The sequence below is a fragment of the Struthio camelus genome, chromosome 1 (genome assembly GCF_040807025.1).
Source record: "Struthio camelus isolate bStrCam1 chromosome 1, bStrCam1.hap1, whole genome shotgun sequence".
Taxonomy (NCBI): Eukaryota; Metazoa; Chordata; class Aves; order Struthioniformes; family Struthionidae; genus Struthio; species Struthio camelus.
In genome coordinates, this window is record NC_090942.1 from 143422887 (window position 1) to 143448368 (window position 25482).

The 25482-nt window shown below is 36.2% G+C and overlaps 1 protein-coding gene across 1 annotated transcript in view; it reads left to right on the forward strand.

Moving 5' to 3' along the window:
- The window catches only part of ANOS1 (anosmin 1), a 137440-nt gene that overhangs the window by 99778 nt on the left and 12180 nt on the right, over positions 1-25482 (forward strand). Inside the window, exons 7-9 of the mRNA XM_068921409.1 lie at positions 2477-2679; positions 5510-5657; positions 9454-9606. Of these exons, the coding sequence (XP_068777510.1) occupies positions 2477-2679; positions 5510-5657; positions 9454-9606 (504 nt within the window). The remainder of the gene's footprint in view (positions 1-2476; positions 2680-5509; positions 5658-9453; positions 9607-25482) is intronic.

The following is a 25482-nucleotide window of genomic DNA, read 5'->3' on the forward strand; positions in this document are numbered from 1 at the left end:
GAATAAGCCATTATTTCACATCTGTTGGTCTTTAAAAAGGAAGTGCTGTCTTATTAATTGTGAATGTGTCAGTTTGTATGGCCTAAGTGATGGAATTTTTCAATGAGACCATTTGTCATAGGGATTATCTAATGAATTTAGTATGCCTGGAAAGTTCATTTAACAGCTCATTTACAATTAGGAAAAGATTCAGGTGAACCATGCAGTAAATGAATGCCTGGTGTTCCCTTTGCAGACCTCCAGTTTTATTTCTGGCAGTAAGTGGTGGCTTATTCGGCTAAAAAATTATATGAAAATGATTATTTTAAATTACATTCTTTTTGTTAGCCACAGCTTCATAACATGCATAACAGAGAAGGACCTGGGAGTGCTGGTGGACAACAAGTTAAACATGAGCCAGCAGTGTGCCCTTGTGGCCAAGGAGGCCAGTGGTCTCCTGGGGTGCATTAGGCGGAGTGTTGCCAGCAGGTGGAGGGAGGTGCTCCTGCCCCTCTCCTCAGCCCTGGGGAGGCCTCACCTGGAGTCCTGTGTCCAGTTCTGGACTCCCCAGGACAAGAGAGACATGGCACTATGGGACAGAGTCCAGCGGAGGGCTACCAAGATGATGAGGGGACTGGAGCATCTCTCCTCTGAAGAAAGGCTGAGAGAGCTGGGCCTGTTGAGCCTGGAGAAGAGAAGATTGAGAGGGGATCTCATCAACGTGTACAAGTATCTGAAGGGGGAGTGTCAAGAGGATGAGGCCAGCCTCTTCTCCGTGGTGCCCAGCAACAGGACAAGAGGCAATGGGCAGAAACTGAACCACAGGAAGATCCATCTGAACCTGAGGAAAAACTTCTTCACTGTGAGGGTGCCTGAGCACTGGAACAGGTTGCCCAGAGAGGTAGTGGAGTCTCCTTCGCTGCAGATATTCAAAACCCGTCTGGATGTGATCCTGGGCAATGTGCTCTAGAGGACCCTGCTTGAGCAGGGAGGTTGGACTAGATGATCTCCAGAGGTCCCTTCCAACCTAAACGATTCTGTGATTCTGTGATTCTATGCCTTCGTTGCTATGAATTTCCTTTGCTCTACCTGATAAACTTCTAAATGTAATTTTCTTTGAATCATACTATTTACTTAAACATTTTTTTTGAAGTTTTATTATATTTTTCCCACTATATGTTTGACTATCACAGGCATTTAAAAATATAAGCTTTTTGAAGTCTACTTGTTTCAATAAATTGTGAAATAAATATATAGCCACCTTCACTCTTGATAATAACATCTATTATTATAATTCGAAGATTAGATTGAGAATCCTAATAAAAACTAAGGTTTACTTAAAAGCAGATTTGACTTTCAAAAGCTCCTTGGCAAAATTCCCATGAATTCACATGACTCAGAGCATAAATGCTAGGTCCACAAGAAGGACAAAGGTTCAGTATTGGAATCTTTTGAGTATCAGGTATCATTCTGTCCAGTGGAGTGCTCAGTCCAAAACCATGGCCTAAATATTCCTTACCATGGGTAGGACACTATACAGCAAATACTGTATGGAGCCATTTGGGATAGCTTTTAAAAATATAGAGGAGAAGCTCTTAGTCACTTTTTGTTCAGAGATTTCTAAACTGAAGCTCTAAAGAGGTTAATTGTTTTTACCAGAGGGAAGATAGGGAGGCATTTGGATGGACTCTTAAGACTCTTAAACTTCAAAGCTTTGGAGCATAGACTTAAGATTCGGAGCATCTTGGAGCACTCCCATGTCAAAAAATGGACAATTGGAGGACAATTGGAGGAATAATATTTCAATATCGGTATATTCAGTATCCACCACCATAGGTATTAAACGCTTCTTTAGAATAAAAATTGACAAGATGTAACGGTATATTATTTATCTGATAGAAGTCTGTCTTATTATTATAAAAAAAAAAAAAAACAGTTATCCCTGTGACTTACTTCACTATTCTGACTTAATTTCTGGACAGTGTGAAGTCCTGTCTGTGGACTGTGGATACCAAGACAAGAATTTTGAAGAAAGCAATAACATGTAGAAACACACGGTTTTACTATCGGAGAATCTCTGGCAACACCGAACAAAATATTCAAAGTTCCTACTGTTTGAATCAGAAATGATATATAAGGCCACATATAGCACATGACCTTTTTACACACAATATCATAGATAGAAAGCAGTGAATGCCAAAAGTAAAACTAAGAGTCTGATAAAACTTTGTAATGTTTCTGCAGATACCAAAAACATTCACAGAATAATCACACTTCTAAATGTAAATGCATAATTTTTGTTTTAGAAGAGCTTAGATTTCTAGAATTTGCAAGAAGCAATATCACTTATGGGAAATTTTTGCATAAATTTTCTTAAGTGTATTGAGTATGTTTAATCCAGCTAGTGTATGACTGGTAAATACATAAGATGAAGATGATCTTTACTGAAGATGATCTTTACCTTAGCATCTTTTTGTTGATTTGTTTTAAATTCCAGATCCATCTGCTCCACCAGCCCCATCTAATATCAGAATTGTCAATATCAGTGCAAACAATGATGGAAGTGTGAATGTAGTGATTACTTGGGATCTTCTGGAAGAGCCTGATATCCCAGTGCACCACTACAAAGTCTTCTGGAGCTGGACATATAGCAAATATGTGATCCCAGCTAAAAAAAAGAGAAGGAAGATTACTGATGGGGTAAGAAAGAAAATAGCAAATGAGACAGAAATGTAGCTATGTATTCTGGAATTTTCAAATCTTTTTCCAACGCAAAAGAAAGTGTAAGTAGCAAAGATGTGATAAGTTGCAATGATTTCAAAATGTGGAGAAGTAATTGTCTTAATTTTTAAGATCACTGACTTTACAGACAATTTAAGCATCTCAGTGTTCATACTCAATCTAATACTTCCTTGAACTCCAGGAGAGAAATAGATCTCCTCTCCCTTAGAATGCAGATGAATACCAAAAGAATTTACAGGAGAGATGAACAGAAAGTTAAATGTTGTTTGTCCTCTAAAGCAAAGCTTATTTTACTAGTGCTTCTAAAAGATATAGTGCTTATTTTGTTTAGAAACCCAAATGTCATCTATCACATTATTCTTGCAATATACCAAATAATATTTGATATTGAATTTAAACACTATTGACTAATATAGAGTAACCGTTAAATAATCACAATTTATGTAGGTCCAAGAAAATAAAATACTTCTTAGAAAATCTACTGTAGCAAAGATCTGAAAAATTTCCATAGCAGCAAGTCCCAGTAAGTTTTTTGGTGGAAGTATCTTATATTGGTTTACTGAAAAACTATTTGATATGATATCTTTAAGCACACTGTACTGTATTTTAAAGTAGTTAACAGAAATAGAATTCCATCACAGATAATGAGCTCGACTTTATTCTCAGTTGTTTTAATATACTCATTATGTGAATTCTGTCCTATGTCTGTTAGCACTGTCTTTTTGGCTCTGGTTAACCTCTTGCATTGTGGTGAATGGCAGCCAGAGCATTATAGTTCCCTCACCAAACCCTGAGAAAAATGAAAGCAATGAAGATTGTGTCCCGAGTTCGTTGACTGCAGATCGGAAGGAGCAGAGTTGCCACTATGGGAGCATCCCAGACTCCCCTTCTCATGGGAACTGACAAGGGATCGAGTCAGGAGGCTTCAGAGCCACAGTCACCAGCCCTATGCTGGAGAAGAAGGAAAAGGGAATTTGCCAGCAATTGTAAATAATACGGAGTCATTTCAGGGACTAGAATAACTTAATTCTTTACTTTTACTTCAGTTAAATAGCTATTTTTAAAAAAATCTTGGGTAAACATATCACAGAATCACAGAATGAAAAAAGGCAAGTTAGTTCTATGTTATATTTGTACTTTTTAAAAATCACTTTGGCAAGATAGGAGTAGAGTTGGGACTGTGTTAGGTAGAAAAGTTTGTGTTTTCCAGGAAAGCTACCATTGGCTGGAGATCTTCATATTGGAGTCTAAAGTCTAAAAATGCAGAGAAGCTTTCCTTCCACAAGCTGATCCTTAAATCACAAAAAAATAGAGAGCTGTAAAATGAGCTGGGTCCTTAGTATTGTGCTGGTCCTATGTGTAGGGTGTATGCCACGTACAAGTGTGCTAAACAGATCCATTATACAATATTAAAGTAATTGAGACCAAGTTCTGGCCTTAAATATAGGGAAGTCCAGAAGATGCAAAGACATTTTAGAGAAAATATAGGTTTTTAGAATCTCTCTCCTATCTCATTGTACTTTTTATTCTGCAGCATATCATGAAATTGTACAGCAACACCAATGAGAATCAGGCTTCCCCCCTAGGATACTCCAGAGGCTACTTCTAGTCAACGATCCTTAGACTGTTATAGCAACTCTTTGGTCTAAAAATTGAAAACTTAAAAAAAAATAATTGCAAAGACAGAAAGATCTTATCTTTTAAAGATCATTGAAGATTTTTTTTATCCAGTTTTAACCTTTAGAAGTAGTCTAGTCTAAATCATTCTTTAATAGATTTCCATATGAAATCAACTCAGATAGACGTGCAAATATTTTAGCTACAATATTTAGAAATAAGCACTGTTAATGAAAAGTTGTAATCAATGTTATAAATAGCACAAAACAAGTAAAAGTATTTGATATGAAATGCCTTGGACGATCCCTCAACTGTTAAAAATGGCAGCACATAGCTGTGTTTTTCACTCTGGATTGTCTGTCAAACTTCAGATGAGGCAGAAAGAATTATAATAAAAGCATGGACTAAAACTTTTGTCTGAGATATGGGATAGAATAGAGTTTTTTATGTACACTTAACAAAAATTTAGAAATGTAAGAATATTGAGAGGCCTTGTCTCTTCTTTGCAATATCATGGGACTTGCCTTAGTTTATGGATTATTAACTGGAGAATGATAATCCTACTCATGTGTTTCTCTGTTCAGTGACAATGGAAAACTGTATTTTTCTTTCCTCATTATATAGAAGAGAAGAATCCGTAAGGATGAGGGTTATTTTTTGTTTGATTATTCTTTCTTTTTTTTTTTTTTAACAGTTGAAACTAATAGAGAATTGTGACCAGTGTGCTGATTACTGTATTCTAGGTGTCTTCAGACTAGCTGCTTCTAGACAAAAGTTTCCAGTTGCTTTGCTAAAACAGTTTATCCAGAAGTTTAGGCATAAAGAATTTAAATTTGTTTGACTAAAAATATTTTTGACATTTAAAAAAATCTTTTTATATATAACAAATAAATTTAGTCTTGGCCTTAACAGTAGGTGTCTGTATTTACCAAGAAACTGCCAAAATTCTGTAAACATCAGTAAGGTTTGTACGTTAAGAAAGGCAAACAAAAACAGAGTCCAAAAAAATAATTTTTAAAAAACATTAAATTGTGCTCTGTTGAAATTTATACGTGACCTTTTTTAATTTCAGAAGAGTAGCATGCCTAAGATAACAGGCCTGCTTTTAATAAGAGCCTGTGTTTCGGTAATATTGTTAACTGCTTTGTATATATATTCCCCTCTATTATAGCCCCAAAATTATGTGGTCCTGGAGGGACTCCAACCTAACAGCAACTACAATGTGGAACTGCAGGCAGTAACACGCTGGGGTCAGATACGCCTAAAAAGTGCTAAGGTTTCTCTCCATTTTAGCACGACTCAGGACTCCGGGAATAATAGTGAGTAACTGCATTCAAACATATGAGTGCTTTATATTTGCTTTATCTATAATTTTAATATTTTATATAATAATTTTTCAGATTAAAAAAAATTTTTAAAGCTAGCTGTTTGATAACATAGTGATCTTTTCTTGGTCAAGTTGAGTAACTTTCTGATGCTAAATTGGTAATCGGTTTTGCCTAAGTCTTTGTCTTAGGTGCTACTTAAATAAAATAAATAAGTGCAATGAAAACAGGAGCATTTTCATGACTGTGATGCTAGTGTTTTTAAAATATAATTCAGGGACAAATACTCATTGCGTGCCTCAGGGGCTGGATTAAATCTCTTTTTGTATCTCTGTCTTAACTGGACAGTTTTAGCTTTCAATGCTTTTTAAAATCCTGGCTATTCAGAATCCCAGACCACATAAATATATACCTCCTAGGAACTGACATGACACATTGACTCTTCTATTAAGGAATGTAAAATGTTCCATGCCTGACAAGAAATTAATTTTAAATATACTATTGCATGGGTAGGATCCGAATTAAAAGTAAGATTTTGAGATCTTTAGATATCAAGATGTTTCTTGTTAAGATCTTTAGATCCTCGCATGCTAAGTAATATACTTGAAATTGTAACTCAATCTAAATGTAAACCATGGTTTTTAGTCTTAGTTAAATGCTATTTGTATAGTTATAATAGGCAAATTGCAATACTGAGTTACTGTCCCAACTGCTGATGCTTCTCTGATTAGCCAATACGGCAAATTTCTGGTAGTAAGATGACCATGTCATTTTAAATATTCTTTCCTACCTCTCTTTCATCTTCCCTTTTCTCATTCATTTTTCCTTCTTATAGTACAATCAAGTTTTCAACTTTACTGGAACCATTTCCATAGCATAATTGTTATTCTGTATTCCTGTTCTGCCTAAGCAAGCAGTATCATTGCAGGACCTTTCTGCGCACATACTCCATTTAGATATCATAAAATATTTTAAAGTAGTTGTTAGCTGTGACGGACCTTCATATCGACAGTTGCTTCCTATTTTAATGTAGCAGGAAGGTAAAACAGATCTAAAGATCCTTTGTTTTTCCATGCCAAGCACATTTTTACTACATATTTGGGCCGTCTTAAAAGGCAACAGGGGGCCAAGCTTTCATCTCTTCAGTGCACTGAGTCTTTGCCTGAAATCCATACTAGAATATGATCTTGAATCTCCACGTTGTGGCCATAAGGCAAGTTCAGGCTTAATGCACAGTAAAACACAATGTAAGTGAACCCAAGCATTCTGCTCTTCTCATGTTGACTCATCTGAACTGTACCTGTATTTTCTATCTATCATCCCCCAGAAAAGTGATCTTGTTTTCAGCACTGTTTATGATATTAAAAACTTCTCTGAGTTAGCATATTTAGTTTTCCTTTCTTCTGTTAAAGTTGCACAGGGGATGTTAATAGAAGTAAAACTAAACTTCATTGGGAACTGGCTGGTTAATTCCAGTATACTCAATCACTAAGTTCAACTAGAAGTGCATCAATTGTGTTTATAAGAGGTGTGCTCATTTTTCAAAGTATTTTCCTAAGAGTGTTTTTTTGTTTTGTGTAGTTTTTTTTATCAAACATATTTTGCTAGATGAACAGGCTAAATGTAACCTCTTGATGCAGCAGATTTCTGCATTCTTCCTGATCTTCTTGTCTCTTCTGATCAGAAGTTTCTGTGAAGTTCTGGATTTCGGTGCTAAACTTTAAGGTGTCTAGTTTCCAGTCCAGTCATCTAAACAGGCATTTCTCCAGACTATATCACAACTCTGAGAGAAAGCGTGTAGCTGAGTTTACTTCATGTAGAAACCGTGTCACAGGAGAATGCTGGTGTCTGGATTTCACCTGAATCTGAAGCTGAGCTGTGTCCTGGTATCTAGGAGGGAAGCCCTGGTGTCAGTGTGTAGATCTAATCAAAGTGACATTTGGCACACTGTTGAATTTCTTTCTCTCATAATAATATGAGAGTAGCCTTGTAAGCTTTCCCCTTTCAGGAGCAGGACTAATTAATCAACTGATGTTTGTCAAGCTTTGAGTCCTGTTGTAAGATCAGATTATCGTAGTCTTTTAATACATTATTAAATGAAGACTTTCTATATAACGGAACGTATTCCTCGTGTATTTGGGGACTTCCATGGTCAGGCTGCCTTTGAGAAGTAGTTCTGGAAGCACCACGCCAATTTTGCTGAAGTCCCATTTTGAATTGCTCAGCTCTCTGGGAAAAGAAGTCTTTTTTTTGATAGATATTCAAGTTGTCAGAACAGAGATCGCTCCATACCCCACTGAAGTAATTTAGCCTTGTAGACTTCTGTGTGCTTTTGCTCTGGCCCTCAGGACTTATATTTTCCCACACTCAGAAATATGTTACTTCATCATATTCACGTTGCTTGTCTGCTTCACTTCTCGCAAATGTAGCAAGATTCTCTCTCTCTCGATCGGTATATAGAAATATTCTAAACCAGTGTCCTAGGTGTTCCGGAAGTGGAGCAGACAGAGAAAAGAAAAGCATAGACTTAGTAAAATTAAAACACTTTCAACTGAGGTACATCTAATGGATTCAAGTTTGTACTTCTCTCTATTGCTTCATGAGAGCAATTGGTTTTAAATAACCAATATAATGGTTACCTTGAGAAAGAATTTGCATATGATTGGTAGTTTTTCTTTCATTTGAAAGAGGCAAAGAAAACATAAAAGTCTATCAGGCTAAGGAAAGGATTAAAAAAGTAAAATATGGCCAAAAAGCAATTAGAGTTTTAGTTAAAGCTTATATGTAGGGCAAAACATTCCAATCTGTGTGTTTCTCATGTTAACTATAGAAACCTGAGTCTTTCCTTCTTTCTCTCAAATATGTAGTTGATAATTTGCCACTTCCAAATTACTGAAATCTTTACTTTTCAGTTAGGTGTAGTATTCAATTAAATGCAGCTTTTTGTTAATCTCGTGCAAATACTGTCCTCTAAATTGGAACTGATATATTTGCAAGTGTGCAATGAATCAGCACTACTTCTTTTAAACGGAAAACGTCTAGGGATACTCACCTATTCTAAATATTGTCAACTCTTCTAAATGTTCTTAATTTGTTGCCAGGTGAAATATTTAAGAAAGAAATCTGTTTACCATTCCTTGTTGGAAGTTAGGCACGTATACTGAGGGAATTACTCAAATTTCACTCTAGTCTTATAATGTTTTCCTAAATATTCACTGTTCACTATTGGAAACAAGGGAAGTGGGCTAGAAAGATCTTTAATCTGACCAGAGTGTTCTTACATATTATGGCAAAGGAATGTATTTACTTTGATGTAATAACCACATGTTGCACTCTATGGGTTACACTCAGTCCTGTCCTTTGGTTTTGTGTATATTCAAACACTTTGTGAACAGCAAGAGCATGCATGATTATGTAAAACTACTGTTAGATACCATATGTATTAAAAATTCAAAATGTTAATATTTCTTGCTCTTGGGGTTATAAATACATTGCTTTTATGATTGTTTTGAAAATTTACAAGCATTTTCCACATTAAAGTACATTATCTTTTTTTCTCTCTCTGTCTAAAATACCTTTATTTGACCATATATAAAGCAAATGATTCGCCCATTATGTCTATTAGTTCTTTATGTCAATTTCTTTCAGGTAAAATATTGAAATAAAATAGTTTTAATCGAAGACAGTATTTATTTTCTGACTATCAACAGCACTAGCACAGTCATTAGGTTGCACTATGCTAAAATAAATAATTTCCTTTTTTTTTTTGTTTTTATTTTGTGTCGTGCAGAAGAACAGATGTCTTCTGTTGTGAAACCCCAGAAAGGACTGGTAGATCCTTTCCCAACCTTTCAAAGAAGAAAACCCACTCGATTTCTTAAAATTGGAACTCCCTTCTTTCAGGACAATCAACTTCAGGTCAAAGTCTACTGGAAGAAGACAGGTTTGTGGCATTTTTTTGCTCTTTTTTTTTTTTTCCTAAGGTGGAACTATCACAACTTGTCTCAGAGTTGGAGAACATTGCTCAGATATAATGAACTCATCAAGTCATTCCTACCAAAGTCAAACCCTACACCTGTCCTTCCAGTCATTCACCTTTGTGTTACAGTGAAGCATTGCCTCTTCTTTTTGTCTTATGTGTATATAAATATCTAACAGAAGTTAAATAACATGAATCAGCCTTCCAGAACTGTAGTCAGCCATCTTGGGACACAAAATCTTTCTACAGTTAAGATGATTTTTAGTTTGGTAGATGCTGCTTCTGTAAAGTTTTGAACAGGGAACCAGAGCTTGGCCTTAAGTTGTATCTAACTTTTGTGAATGTGAATATTGTTTCACTGGCGTGAGGTCAGAGGGTCTCAAGAACATACAGTTCGCATTTTCTTCCTCATGTCACTGGAGCATGTCAAATTTGGTCAGCTGAGAAATAAGTTAGGAAATGAGTGTATATGGAAATTATGCTGTGGTATCACAAAATTTAGACTGTAGCCTGTACCACAACAGTTAGAGCTGTACTGGCTGAGGTTAGGGCCCATATGGGTTTCATATCAAACTCTAAAACATTATCAGCCACCCTGAAGACAGATCTGGATTAATAGTTTGCCAGAGTCATTGGGAAAATCTGTACTTTAAAGTAGTTTTATGCTAGGCTTCAGCCCTCTGTTTTGCAGAAAGTCTAGTGGCAACAGTGATTTTATGTTTTAATCTTCGAGTCTAAAGGAAAACGTCATAAATTTTAAGTACCTGGTGAGGTTTAGAAGTCAAAAAGGGATTTTCCTTTCTTGTCCTCTAGAAGGAAATAGATTGTTACGCACTTTTCCAGCTTTGCGATGCAGCTTCATATGGTATTATTTGAAAAGGCGCTAACACTGTTAGTGTTTTAAATCAGAGCAGTCTGCACGTGTAGAGGTAACACATGTGTAACATCCATTCAATTTTTGTGTTTGAAATAAAGGACTACAGAATGGAAAATCACCTATTCCTCTGGAATTTTTCAAAGGATTTTAGAACTGCTTATGTTCTTTTGGGTTTAGGTGTATGCAGCACCAGTCTGATTGAGGGAAGGTTATGCTATGTAACATGAGTCTGTCACACTGCCTAGTGTGGATGTGTATCCTTTGCTTCTTAAAAAATGCCTGCATGTTTAAGTGGCCATCTTTCTAGGCCTGCCATATCAAAACCCTTTTGAATCAAATGCTTATTCCTTCAAAATATCTGCAAGCTCTTGTTCGGCCATACCACACACAAATTTTGAATATTTGTCCCCTATCCTAGCCATCTATGTCAGTTTTCTTTTTTTCTAGCCTTCCCCATTACATTTCATTTTTGCCTAACTTCATGGAAAGCTGAGATACTCTAAAGTTCAAATGAAAATTGGGGCATTTTTAATCATGAATTAGTAAGTTCACCTAATAATATACTTTCAGTTATCCAAAGTGAGATATTTGTATTCTGAGCTTGGGATTGATCTCATTGAACTTTAGCCTCTGTAAATGAGATGTCTAGTCTAAGCTAGTTGTGTATGCTCCTTTTATAGTCAAAAAAAAAAAAAAGCAAGTGGTTTCAGAAGCAGTTCATCCCACTCAGGAGATGAATCATGAAGCTAGATGATTAGCTCAGACTAGACACCTCATTTGTAGAAGGCTTAGAGATGCTTGGCATCTCTCTGTAAGCTTAAGTTCATTTCTGAACAGTTGGAACTCAAAAATTTGAGAGGCAAGGCTCACAAATGAGGAGGCTAAGATGTCTCTCTAAAGTGTAAGGCAAAGTTGTACAGCCCAATAGAACAATCAATCCAGCCTCAGCTCTTTTGCTGCCAACCTGTTTCCCAAAGAAAGATCGTGAAGATCGTGTGTCATATAACCAAAATACCAGCCCCCCCGCAGTGAAATGCACCTTACTTGTAGAGTCCAAGTCACTGTTATAGTCAGTGGAGATACACTCATTATGACCAGCACAGTTTGGAGAGATATTCTTTCTCCAAAGGAGATATCTTGAACTGGCTATCCACTGATTATAATGACAACTTAGACATTGCAATTAAAAGTAGACATTACTTTTTGGATACCTAAATGTTGATGCCTAAATCTGCAGCTGAATCACACCCTGTGTTACATAACTTAATGTTATGTAGTGTAGGAAGCATTAGGAAGTGGTGAAATCACTGTTGGTGGTTTTCAAAGACAGATATGGCAGACATCTGTTAAAAATGACATGGGTTTAATTGCTATTGCCTTGGGCAAGGGATGGACTGGTTGAGTTCTTGAGTTCCTAGCTGACTGTAATTTTGTATGAATCTTTGTATATCCAGTTATATAAGGGGAACACACAGAAGTCCATTTTGGTCATGTAGTGGGAGCAAGGTCAGTCATGTGAGTTAGGATGTATAAATGGATGCCCTCATCATGCAATGGAAGCTGCCTTCATATTTGTTACATAATGAATAGTGATAGCATAGATGTGTGAAGGACAGCATATGGCAGTTTGCCCCGTCCCCTCTCCTCCCTCCCTTTCTTCCCTCCCTCTCTCTCCTTCCTCCCTCTCCTCCCTCTCCTGCAAAAAAAGTCTGTGTTCTGAATGACAGCGTCTACAGTAACTCAGCAAGAGCCGTTGCCTCATGTGAAGATGGAATAGAGCTTGTTACCTGCTCCAGAGAAGCTAGCAGCTCCTATAAGCTGTTACAGGAGCTTGCAGGTTATGCAGTGCATGGACAAAATATTGACTGTAGATTTACTAGTGACAGTGTACTGTAGGGCGAGTTTTTTCCGAGTGCTTGTCGGAACACAGCAGGAGAAACAGATTAGCTGTATCTTGTGTTTAGGAAAGACAGTGGTTACTGGTCCTGACTGAGTTTGAAACTGTAGCCACACTTCTTTCTCCTTTATGTACTGCACTATATTAAACAGTGTTTAGGGATTTGTAGGAGGTATAAGGGGGCAGCAACTATAAGAGGAGATACGGAGAGAGAATTTACCTAGTGTACTCTAGCTTGTCATCTAGGTTATTTTTATTGCAGATAGGCAATCAAAGTTCATATCTTTCTGCATTGGGGAACTGACCTCTCTACCTCCTCCATGGTGGACGAAAGCGAGAGTCCCTGTTGATTGTTCTAATAGGCTCATTATTTTGTAGTTTACAATTAAAACAACGCAAAGCCTTTTCAGTGCAGGAATGCAGCCGTTCTGTAGTCCCAAATAGGATGTATGACTTCAAAAGAAGTAACAATTGCAAAAGTATCATGAAACCATGTGAAGTAAGTATACTGATAATGTTGAGAATTCCCATGACATACGAAGAAATACTAGTCTCAAGCTTGAAGGTGCTGGACATCTGTAAATTAAGTACAGTTTCAGTTGGTTGTGATAATCTTTACTTTGTCAGATTCTGTTTTGAAGTTCTGTACCTTCTGCAATAGTATTCATGGTCCTAACCAGAGCAGGCTGCATGTCAGTGGTGATGAAATAATTATTTTATAAAGATTTTGAGGATCTTTTAAGATGAGAACTTTTAAACCAGTATGAGATGTTGATATAGAGTGTCTTTTAGCAGTAATGAATAATTTAACAACTACTAAGAGAGAAGTTTTTCACTTTATAAGAATAATGTTATTAATCTTCTATAGTAATAGCTGCTAATAAATCTTTGTTGTATGCCTGAATTCAGTGGTGCTATCATTGTACTTAGACCTGGGAAGATTTTTTGGAATTCTGTCCAGAACCAAGATGGCTCTATAGAAGTGTTGTACATTGCCTCCTAATGCTGTAGAATGAAAGCATATCACTAATTACAGAAGCATACAGAAGGAATAGCCTGTGTGGATTTCAAGGCAGGCTCTCTTAACACTGAAGACAAACATATTTTTAAGGTTGTTATAGATTATTTCTTTATTTTCATTGGTTTGTTTGTTAGTTTACAAACTATTTTACTTTTGAATTTGAATCATTTTACTTTGCCTAGAAAGGGCAAAATAGACTAGAATCATAAAATAATCTAGGCTGGAAGGGACCTCTGGAGGTCATCTGGTCCAATCATCTGCTCAAAGGAGAACTAACTTTGAAGTTAAATCAAAGGCCCTATCTTGAAAACCCTACAATAGACATTGTTATTGCTTTATCAGTGACAAGGAGTTTTTCCTTAACCTTATGAATACTAGGCTGCAGAGGCCAACAAACAGTTTACTTCAATGGTTGATAAAGTTTCTGGGGGCATGATGATGTTTCTTGAAATTCAAAGATACCTCTTCCATTACTACAAACAAGATGTATTCGTCAGTGTCATTTACAGGTGCGCCTCTAGGAAGCCAGTGAAAGGAAACAATGATAATGTCGAGGTTAAAGTTCTTGTTTTCATGTCCCTCTGAACAGAATTAATCAGACTTCTGTGCAACAACAGAAATAGAGGGAATGTTGCAAACTATTACTGAACTGGCTTTATTATATGCTACAGAAATGGCTGCTTTGGTACTCAAACCAAATGCAGTGCTTGAGTTAAAATCTGAGTAAGTGTATAGATGATCCTGTTTCCATATATATGGGCCATAATGTGCTTCAGTTTGTCAGCAGAAAAGACTTACTTTGGCCTGTTCTTCAAGTGTTGTTTCTCATGTCCCATTAGCTTCAGTAAGCATGAGGCATGAATGGAATGTAGGATCTGGACTTTACATTAAAATAAATCTCTTTCTGAAACAATCTTTCAATCTGAATGCCTCCGTACGATGGCAATAATTTCTTCACTTCAGGATATATGTTAGCAAGAGTAACTCCATACTTCAGGCAGTACAAGGTGCTTAGATAATGTGCAGAATTTTACTAGACAGAGTTAACCCCAAAGCTTATTGTAATTATATGAACACAATGGCTTCTTGTCTGAAAGAAGAAAATGTCTTTCACTTGCTGCCTCTGACTTAGGCCTGGGATTAGAGAAACACAGTACATTCCTTAAACAGCATGAATTCCACTTTTGTCAATGAAAAGAAGAACTTGCTTGTGGCCAGATTTTTTGGCCATCTCGCCTGTGTGAAATTAGAAATTATGTGCTATTCATGTCAAGTAGTGGAACCAGCTTAAACAAATCACTTTTAACTCCTTGGTGCTGGAATCACGGACTACCATCCATTACTGAACCTCCTATTTAAAAGATTAAGTACTTGTGATAATTGAGATCTTAGGTATCTTGTGCTGTAATGAAGACAGAAACTGTAGGAAAAAAAAAAATCTTATGTTTCCTCTGTTCCATAGTGGTTTGGCAACTAGAGAGCTGAGGTTTTGGACTTCAGCTGAGAAGCCTTCAGATTGCTCCAAAGTTGTGTGTCTTCAGGGTCTGAGAATAAGAGATTTCCCAAAGGCTGAAGGAAAGAAAGCTTTAATCACTGCAACAGTTCTCATCACTTGGTGCAGTATTCTCATACGTGAAAATAGTAGAATGTAATTTAATGTGATTATTTCATTCCAAAACAATACGTCACAACAATATTTTCTAACCCGTTACTCTATGTCTACTACCATTTTCTCAGTACCTGTTATTTGAGTATGATATATAACTGTAGTCTCCTTCACTTTTCCTTGAATGAAAACTATAAACATTTACCTCATGTTAAACACTTAAAGTACTTCTAGGTATTTAAAATCAATATCTCTGCTCTTTGGTTTTGCTTAAAAAGACAAATATTTAAAATGCATTAAGGCTTGGCTTCAGGCTTCTTTTTTTTTGCTTTAGTATTTACCAGAAATGCAAAGAAAAGAACACTTAAAACAGGGTGAGGCAAAGAATCCTCTGTTGTCTGATAAATAACCGAACAAGAATCACGAATTAAATTACAGGGAAGTATAAAATGCAAGGCAAGGCAAAGCAAACAAAAAGCTGCCACAAATGCTTTCAAAACCAGATCTTAGGAAAACGAAATTAACTTTCACTTAGTTTAGTGAGATAAATGAGGTGACTGTATGTGCTGACTCTTTATTTGCAATAAGGTATTTCATATGGCAGGTTTTAAAATAATTGAAAGCTTTCCCAGTGTTATCCTATGGTCCATTCTCAAGCAACTAGTGCCATTGAAGTAAAACCATTCAATGACAATAAGAGTTTCTAGCCCTACCATTTGTTATTGTAAGGAATTCAGCAGTAGTTGTTTAACATCAAGGATTTGTTTAATTTGGTACTCATTGTTGCACCAGGCAGATCAGTGTTTGAGCAGCTGGCCATTTTCTAATTATAGATCTTTAAGCAGTAAAATATTTGTAGTTGAAGGTATCACTGCGATCCAGATGATTCTTTCGATAGGAAGAGCTCAGTGTTAATTATAGTAAAATTGACAGCAATATATTTCCATCATACTTCCATGTGAATATGGGGCATTGGCTCAGCAGAGGTTGATTGTGTGGGCATGCATAACGTTCACTTGTATTTAGGGCTTTAATTAGTAAAGCTGGCCCTAAGCGCAGGAATCTCTGACTAGATCAACTGTCTAGAAATTCACCAGTAGACATTGCTTAATTTATTTTTCCGTATGTGCCACAGCTGACTCAGATGCCTGGATCCTATGGACTTCCACAGCATCCTGCCTGATGGGGAAGTTAATGCTATCAGCTTTTTAGCTGTAGTGGGGAAATATTCCAGAGTTAAAAGAATATCCTGTCAAAAGAATCTTCTGTGTAATTCCTACTCCTCTCTTAACTTTGTCTTGCATAGGCCTAATGTAGTTCCAGAAATAACATTGTTGCTATCCCACTGCTGATTTAAAAATTTTTTTTTGCCTTTTTACTCCCTAAAGGGAATGAAAAGGGGAGTGTCTGACCAGCTCCAGTTACCTTTGTTATGCTTTATAAACTGAACTACTGGTCCCAGAGCATTTAGTTTGTTTGGTCTATGTCCAAGTGTTAAATGGTAACAATACTTAAAATGTTGCTGGCGAGAGTCATGAAAAACATCAATAAATAATGTTAGAATTAGTAGAACAGATAAAGTGCGATTTTTCAAATATTTTGCAGTTTAGTAGTGGGACAAATAATAAAGATTTAAAATTTTCCAGAGGGTCAACCTAGTGTGTGGAACCCAATCCTTCTCTACTGCCAGTAAGACAATACAGGGGAATCTCTTCAAGGTCAAAATTTACTGCGTTTCTTCATGTTTCCACAGACACAACAGAAAACCGCCAACTCTTGCCTTTCACCTGCTTCCAAAGCTTCACACCATCTTGGGTAGGTGATTGAGAGAGGCTCTTGACCTGAGAGATTTGGGGCAAGTCCCTCCAGTGATTGGAACTGATTTCTGCCAGGAAATCAAATATCAGAGAGCAAATCAGAACTACCTGCTGTAGTCCCAGAACTAAGGTAGCTCAAAAGACTGATTTTTTGCTTAGCAGATGCCCATGCATGTCTGCTGAAGCCAAACTGTGGTTATACTGGATTGGTTAGATCCAGTGATTTGGTCTACTAATTCTTATACGGTTGATTTACATATGCCTTCATTTTAAAATTTACATGTCGGCTGTTCTTAAGCTCTCAAAAGGGTTTGAATCGTACTCCAGAACACCTGAAAGTGTATTTAACTTGACTCAGAAAGGGACTTAACATGTATTTAAAAGAGGTCTTCTATATTATTCCTAAACTTACGAATGAATTCCTAAATTCAGTTTGAATACAAGTTTGAGCTTAATTTCCATTGAACTTGCATTAAAAGATCAAATAGAGTTCTAAGCGCAAATTATAAACCTGATCCATGAGCGCAATTCAAAGATAGACTATCATTATATGGGATGAGTACCCGCAATAGGACTGCGGATAAATGTTCGGTGTCACATTGAGGACTTATTTACCAAGAGAAAACTCATTATTCAAGACATTGAAAAAAATCATTGGCCAACTAGTAAATTTTGTTGCCTGATTTTTGACTGTCCAGAAAAATTGTTATTTTTTCAAAAACAGCATCTCTATGTGGCTTGAGTAATAACATCTGTCTTCCCGGTACCCAATTTTCTATTTTTCTTATAATCGCTTGATGATTTGCCACAATCTGTAAAGTGAATTATTTTAACAACAATTACAGAATGTTTAAAAAAAAAAAAAGTGACTAAGATTGTCAATATTCAGATCTTTTGTTAGGCAGTCTGATAACTGACAGATAAAATGGCAAGCTTTTTACCATCCAATTCTTCCCTCCTTTCCCCACAATTATATCACTATCTGTCAAACAATATCATGTTTTATCAAAGCTTTAGTTCATATCCTTGCATTATTTTACCTACAGCAATTCTACCACTACTACTGTGAGCAAAAAGATACTGAGGTGCTGCAGCTTAGGAAGTTATTTTTCATCATGTATGGTGTAATAACTGCTCATTAGTGGTCTTTTAGCCTGCCTAAGTTCTGAAGTAAAATATTTAGCTTACAATCCAGAGAAGGTTAAACTATCAGCAGCGTGCCATCCTGCTTATGGTGAAGGTGGTTTAAACTAACAAATGTCGTCATGTAAATTGAGAAGCCTTTGCTCCACATGCCAGCTCTTTCTTTTTCACCTACATTATTTAATTAGCCTATTTTATTAAGTGGCCATAAAACGAGTTGCAAAACCACTGCAGACATGGAAAAAAGCAAGCATTTGAATGAGTAGCTAGAGTTGGAGGTAGAGACATCAAAAAGGGTGTGAAGATATCACAGGTACGTAGGTGATGAATGATGAGTTTTAAACACCAATTACTTTGACTCCTGTGATGATAAACTGAACATAAAAATATCTGGAGTGGTTCAGACCAAACATCCATCCCACCAGGTATTCTGTTCTTGATGGTGGCCAGAAGCAAAACCCAAGGGGTAGAAGAATAGGGCGAGTAAGTAATACTACTTATGCAGATTATTCTGCCAGCCTCAGACAATTTGTAGTTCATGGGGTTTCCTGAGCCCAATGTGCTCTTATTATATTTAATTACTCTTGATGGATTTCTTTTCTAGAACCATGTGCAGTGTCCCATCAGGGTCTTGTAAACTTTTGGTGTCTGAAACATCCTGAGTTAAGGAGTTCCAGAGTTTTAAGTACTTGTTCCGTGAGGAACCACATCTTTTATTTGTTTTGGAGCTGCTACTTCTAGCCTGTTTTGAATGCTGGTTCTTACATTGGAGACACAATAAACAGTTCTATGCACTCTGTTTGTATGCTTATGATTTTACAGATATTTATCCTGTTTTTGCTCAGTTATTTTTCTCCTGGACTTAATTAGTAGCCTTAACCTATTGATTTAGGACCACATATTAATGTTATTAACATTATGAATAGCAGTTCAGCCGAGCAACTTGTAATGTGGCATGCCATGTTATGTTCCTGGAATACCCCATTTAGGAACTTATTGGAGCATTCTACATGCATGCCCACCCATCCCAGCCAGCTTTTCTTCACATAGAGTATGAGAGAGAAGGGAGTAGCAAATGCATCTCTACATCTCCTCCCAGGGTAGATTTAGGGTTAAACTATGTTCATACCTGGTCTCTGGAGTGGGGAAGAACTCCCAGATTCCCTGCGCTCAGTATAGCCTACCTACCTAGATTAAGGTCCAAAATTGTCAATGTTACACGGAAGGCTAAAGTTAGTGACAGAACACCTAGTGACATTTTCGATAGATGTATAGCCTTATAGCCTTGTTGAGCCTTGGACTTGCTTTTCCTTCTTTTCTTTTTTTTTTTTTTTTGTCAATTCTGTTTTTAGCTCCTTAGATATTTGTGACAATCTGGCTTTGAGGAAATAACGTAGGAAGTCTCTGTTCAGGTTACAAGCAGATATTACGAGACTTGGAGCTTACATGAGGCAAATTTCCTGTAAACAGAAGAGCAGAATGAGATACTGTTGAATTCACTTTATATAGGATGGTGTGGGTGGGAAAGGGAATGAGAGTAGAAGTAATCCAACTTAGTGATGGTCCCAAACTTAAATCCCTTGGAAAAAAACATCTCCTTAAACCTTGAAGCTTCCTAGGTCCGGATATGGAAACAAATGCTGTGGCTCAAGCCCATCTTTAAATTACACACTGCTTTTTAATATCGTTTTTGGAAAGGTTTATCGTTGTATTATATGAAGAACTCATTCTATAGAAAGAAAGTTTGTTTTAAATGGCATAATGTGATGAACAAAATATTTGCAGTTTAAACACTGCCGCTTATATTCCATGCAAGAGCAGGAAATAGTATAGTTTGCTTTGCTAAGAACTGTTTATTGAATGAAGTTGAAATGTCAACTGAGGGTTTTGGTGTTTATTTTAATCATACTGCCTGAATAGATGATTATTAAAAAGTTATTTTTTTTTAAGAGGTGTCATGGGTACCATGAGTTTCAGAACCAAACATTTGACATTTTGGATTTTTTTTTTTTTACTTTTTTTATTCCATTGAGTGAAACAGTGCACAGGCAGCTTAAGAACCAAGGCTATGTTTACTTCAGTCTTTTAAGAGAACTTATGTAAAATGACTGAGACAGTACACATCAACAACATAGTTTTTACATGGAAAACAGGAGTGCAGAGAGGCTCCCAGTGCATTATCACAGAATCACAGAATGGTTGAGATTGGAAGGGACCTCTGGAGATCATCTAGTTTAACCCCCCTGCTCAAGCAGGGACCTCTAGAGCATATTTCCCAGGATCACATCCAGATTGCTTTTGAATAACTCCAGGGAAGGAGACTCCACAACCTCTCTGGGCAACCTGTGCCAGTGCTCAGGCATCCTCACAGGAAACAAGTTTTTCCTCAGGTTCAGATGGAACTTCCTGTGGTTCGGTTTCTGCCCATTGCCTCTTGTCCTGTTGCTGGGCACCACGGAGAAGAGTCTGGCCATTCTCTTGATACTCCCCCCTTCAGACGCTTTTAGACATTGATCAGAGGCACCCTCAGTCTTCTCTTCTCTGGGCTGAATACTCCCAGCTCTCTCAGCCTTTTCTCATAGGAGAGATGCTCCAATAGGTCGTTATACAGCATTTTATAATTAGTTAAAAGAAAACTGAGTTTGCCTATATATCCTAAGATTTACAATTCACTTTGCATTTGCTAAACTACCATATCTAAAATAAGGCAGTTGGCATTGCATCATTTTTTCTTGTCTTGTCGTCGGTTTCAAGTTTCAAATGTTGACAAGAAAGTCCATGATTCGGAGAGGCATAGAATGGCTCGTGAACCAATACATGAATAAAGAAATAAGTGTTCTGACTGAAATGACATTTTGCTTACTTGCGGTTCATTGACGTATTCACCTCCCAGACTGCTTTTCAGCCATGCTGTTACTGCAGTATGGCACTCATAGGTAATAAATACCATGTGGATCACTTAAGATTTATTATGTTTTATAAAATTGTAGCAGCTAGTAGCAAGTAACACTGCTTAATTTATTCACTGGGTTTTATCTCTATTTTAGCATTTCATACATATTTCTTTCCAGCCTTTCCAACAACTGAGTTTTACTTGAAAAAATTCTTATGGTAACCTGCACGTTATAGAACTCTGTTTACATGGAGAATAATGGTGGCTTGATAAACAGTTGAATCTCAGCAGGCAGAAAACTCTTTGTTATATTCTATCTCAGATATTGGCGTAATAGTTTTTGGTGTGGAAGTACAGGCAGACTGAACTGCAACTGAACACTGCAGTTCTTCCTTGTGCAAGAAGGATGAATTGGAAGCAGTGCTGTATTTTATTATATCCACAGTTGTAAAGGTATATCAAGGGTTATATAGCGTGATAAGAAAGGGCAGGACAACTTATTACTATTTTTTCAGGAAGTCTTTGACTTGTACACATCTTTTGTTGCTTCATGGATGATAAAAATATTTTTCTTTATGCCAGGGATAGTGTAACTTCACCATTTAATGCAAAGAGATAAAAATTTCTGTCCTGGATGGTATATTATTTGCACAACATTTATATACAGCTTCCTCCAAAACTTTGACCTAGAAGTGGTTAATCAAGCTAGATATTGAAGCACGTATTTCATGTGTCTGTGCAGATTTTACTCTGTGGTATAATATTAAATATAAAATCTTTACCCGATCAGGTAACAAACCTTGCTATAGCCTATTTTTAGAGCAGTAATACTTCAAGATACATGAGCCAGAAAGGAAATTATTTAACTTTTCTCTATTTCCTTCTTCCTATTAATCTAAGAGAATCAAAAACCTAGAGACAAGTTCAAGAGCATCTTTTAACTCTACAGTATATGGTCATCAGTGTCTTGATCCTGCTGAGTACTAAACATTCTGGCGCTGATCCATTAACTACACTTAACTATTTAAATCAACACAACTGTTCACATGCTTAAGTGCTTTGTTGAATCAGGGCCAGAGTGCTCAGAAGCTTGTAAGATCAACCCCTCAGTAAGAGAGCAGAAACAGAAACCATGTGGCCAGTCACAAATAATTATTGCAGTTTGTTGTATGAAAGTTAGCTATTTATAAGAAATCTGTAGGTTAACTACATGCAGAACAAATTATTCGAGTAATTTTCTTAATGAATAAGTTCATGGAAATTGCAGTCTGCTTATGGCATGCTGTTTGAAGAAAGGTTAGGTTTGAATGAAGAGAGTAGGTTTTTGTATGGCAAATTATCTTCTAAACTTTGATAACAACCCCTTTTTACATACAGTTAGCCTATTAATAACACGTATATGTATTTGGTTTTTTACAATTTGTTGAGGTTACTTGACAAAAAAAAATACAGACACACCGTTTTCTTATTTATTGAAATACTCATTCGACCTATGCTTATTTATATTAAATTAATATTTTTATGCTACCTAGATAAAGCTCATGATATATATTTCTTATTTTATAATCTTATTTTTTACCATATTTAATTCACAATGAAGAAAATTAAATCTATCAGATGTTGCTTGTTAGTTACTTGAGATCCTGTCACTATACAGAGATCAGCTTGATTTTACTGTGTTTACTGATGCCAGACTTTTTTATTGCAATTAAACCTTAATTTCAGCTGCTGTTGTTGAACAAGTGTGCTTTGAAATGTTGTTTTCCATCAAGCTCCACTGGGTTTTTCTTTCTAATAAGTTTCCGTGATTCTGTTCCCCACGTAATAGTGCTGTCACAGCTGGCATTAATAGGTACTTTTCTACCAAATTGTAGAAAGCCATCATCCAGCAACCACCCATCAAACAGAATAATATACAACTGTAGAGCTGAAGTACTTTTACAGCAGAGACTATTATCATTATACCCACTTAACGGGGTGGAACAGAGGTAAGGAGCTATGAAGTGCTTTGCCTAAAGACATCCAGCAAACCAGTGGCAAAAGTAACCACAGTACCCAGCACAGTGTACTGCAGCGTACGTGCTGTAGATTGAAGGAATACAAACTGATATATACTCTCTTAAATAAATCCCTTTACATGGTATCCTGGAGTGATAGGAGGTTGTTGTGATTTTTGTGATGTTAGGTTGTGTGAACAAAGTTTACTGCTGTTTCTGCCCCTGCTATGCCAATTTTCTAGTTACAATGCAGACTTAACAGTCTTGATTGTCAATTTGTCACCCTTCTGCAACAATACGTGTACTATAAAGCAGAATAAAGCATTTGAGGCAAGAAAGGAGCTGTCTGTAGTAACATGGAAGAAAAAAAATGAGATGAATTTATTCACATGGCTAGCAATGAGGAAACGTATAGCAGAACAGAAACGTAGAAAATGTTGAAAGAGAAGGAAGAGAGATTAATTATTTCGTTTAGTTTATTTTCAGTAAACTATAGAATCATTTGAAACAAATTCCAGCTAGGAGAGGTAGCAGTGTTAACTGATATTGTACTGGGTGATTTTTCTAAATTGGACTAAGAGCTTCAGATTCTTTGTGGAAATTGAGAGTTTTATTAGATGTGCAATGTATGCCTAGGGTATTCCTGTAAAACTATGTAAAACCATTGTAAAACTATGACTTCAAATATGCTGCACTACTTTAAGCAAAACTTTTCAAACTAAAATGCTTAAATTGTGCATATGAACCTGCACTTCTCAAAGTGCACAAACGCGTGTATCTGTCATTCGCATTAATAGGATTCTAGTCTGCTTTTGCAGCTTTTTTTTTTTTTTTAAGAAACAGAACAATATCTTTTTCTCAATAAATTATCTTCTAATTCTTTATTAAAATGAAGCTAAAGTTTTTAGGTTGTGGAGGGGAAGATGGGAGACAAATCTGGCAAAGAATGTCTTCATAAAACAATTGACTGAGATATTTCATTTAGGGTGAAACATGAGAGTCAAAACATTTCTAGGTAAAGATTTGAGATTTCTGTCCAGCAAAGCTAAATGCATACCCTTGTTCGGCAAAAAAAAGCATATGTGGAGCTTTAAGACCATTCTCATGTGATGTCTGTATAGGAATGTTTTCATAAGTCTAGGAACTTATTTTTTACTTTAGAAAATATATGTAGAAAGTGATAGCCAAAATACTTAACATTGGCTATTAGGTTCTTTTGAAGAATTAATTTTGTGCAGCTGTCTGAAACATCTAAAACTCTTTAGCTTGGGCTTGAAGAAAAATTTAGAGATAATTTCTAAACCAGTCTTGTTACTTAATATGCATACTTCATGCATGCATATACACTTTGAGTTTTTAATGCCTCTAGCTCTAGTAAATCAAAAATGTTTCTCCTTTCCCTATTGCTTAAAAAGTTTCTGTTTCAAATAGGAGCTACTTCCCTATCATATTTCAGTTTTGCAACCCTAATTACTCAGACTTTAGACCCTGATGGGATAGGGTTTTTTTTAAGGAGAAAAGTGTTTTTGTTATTTTCAAATCTTTTCCCATTCTTCTGTTTAACAAAAAGCATTTAGCATGCTTTTCTTCAAACTTTTTAGATAAGAGTAATCACCAAAGTGAAGATGAGTTTTAGTCTTAAAAGTATAAGTGTAGGGAAGTTAAAAAATACCTGTTCTAATGAAAAGTTTTGGGTAAACTTAGCTGTTGCTGTCACAATGCATTCCAGTTGATTGCTAATGTATGTTTGCATATATGTATATGCAAAAACCTATTTGAAATAACTTTAATTACATATTCACTGACAAGAAAGAAAAACCTGTATTTTCAATATCAGTTCTTATCAGAATACCAGGTGCAAGCACTATCAAATGTAAGATTTATTTGTTCATTTTGTTTAAATAAAAAATTATGAAATTAGAATTATTATAACTTGTCCCGCTATCACATTTACAGTCCCAACTGACAGGACAAGTAGGAGGAAAAGTGTTTTTGAACCCTTCCTGATTTTCTAGCTCATATAGAGAGCTTGTTAAAAACCACAAGTGTTTATTAGTAAGTGAGTCAGGGTTTGCTAATACAAGAGAGAAGCAGAAAGAACTACATAAGAACAGAATCTGGGTGTAGTGGTGAAAAGCTCACATACAGAACAGAGAAGGAACTGCAACAAAATCCAGTTTTCTGTTATGCCAGGAGCTAGAAATGCAAAAAATTTGGAGTGACAACCTATTTAATTACATTTCTGAACAGAGGCTTAGTAAACCTCTGTATTGATATATCCGGATGATGAACTACTTGTAAGCTTTTGATGCTTGGGATTTATCTTTCATCATTTGCCTATATTGTGATATTCAGTGATATACGCTGAACATTGGTCTTATCCAGTTCTTGATGGCTGGATAATGAAAAGCCTTGAATCTATGTCAAAAATTCAGTGGTTTTTTTACAGATTGAGAAGTGAAAATATTCAATGTGTAGCCTTACAAGGAGCAGTCCACCTTACATATGTACATTTTAAAAGGATAAGTAGCCTATCATCAGGTAACTTGCAATCAATAAAAGATTCACTGCGTGGCCATTTGCTACAGA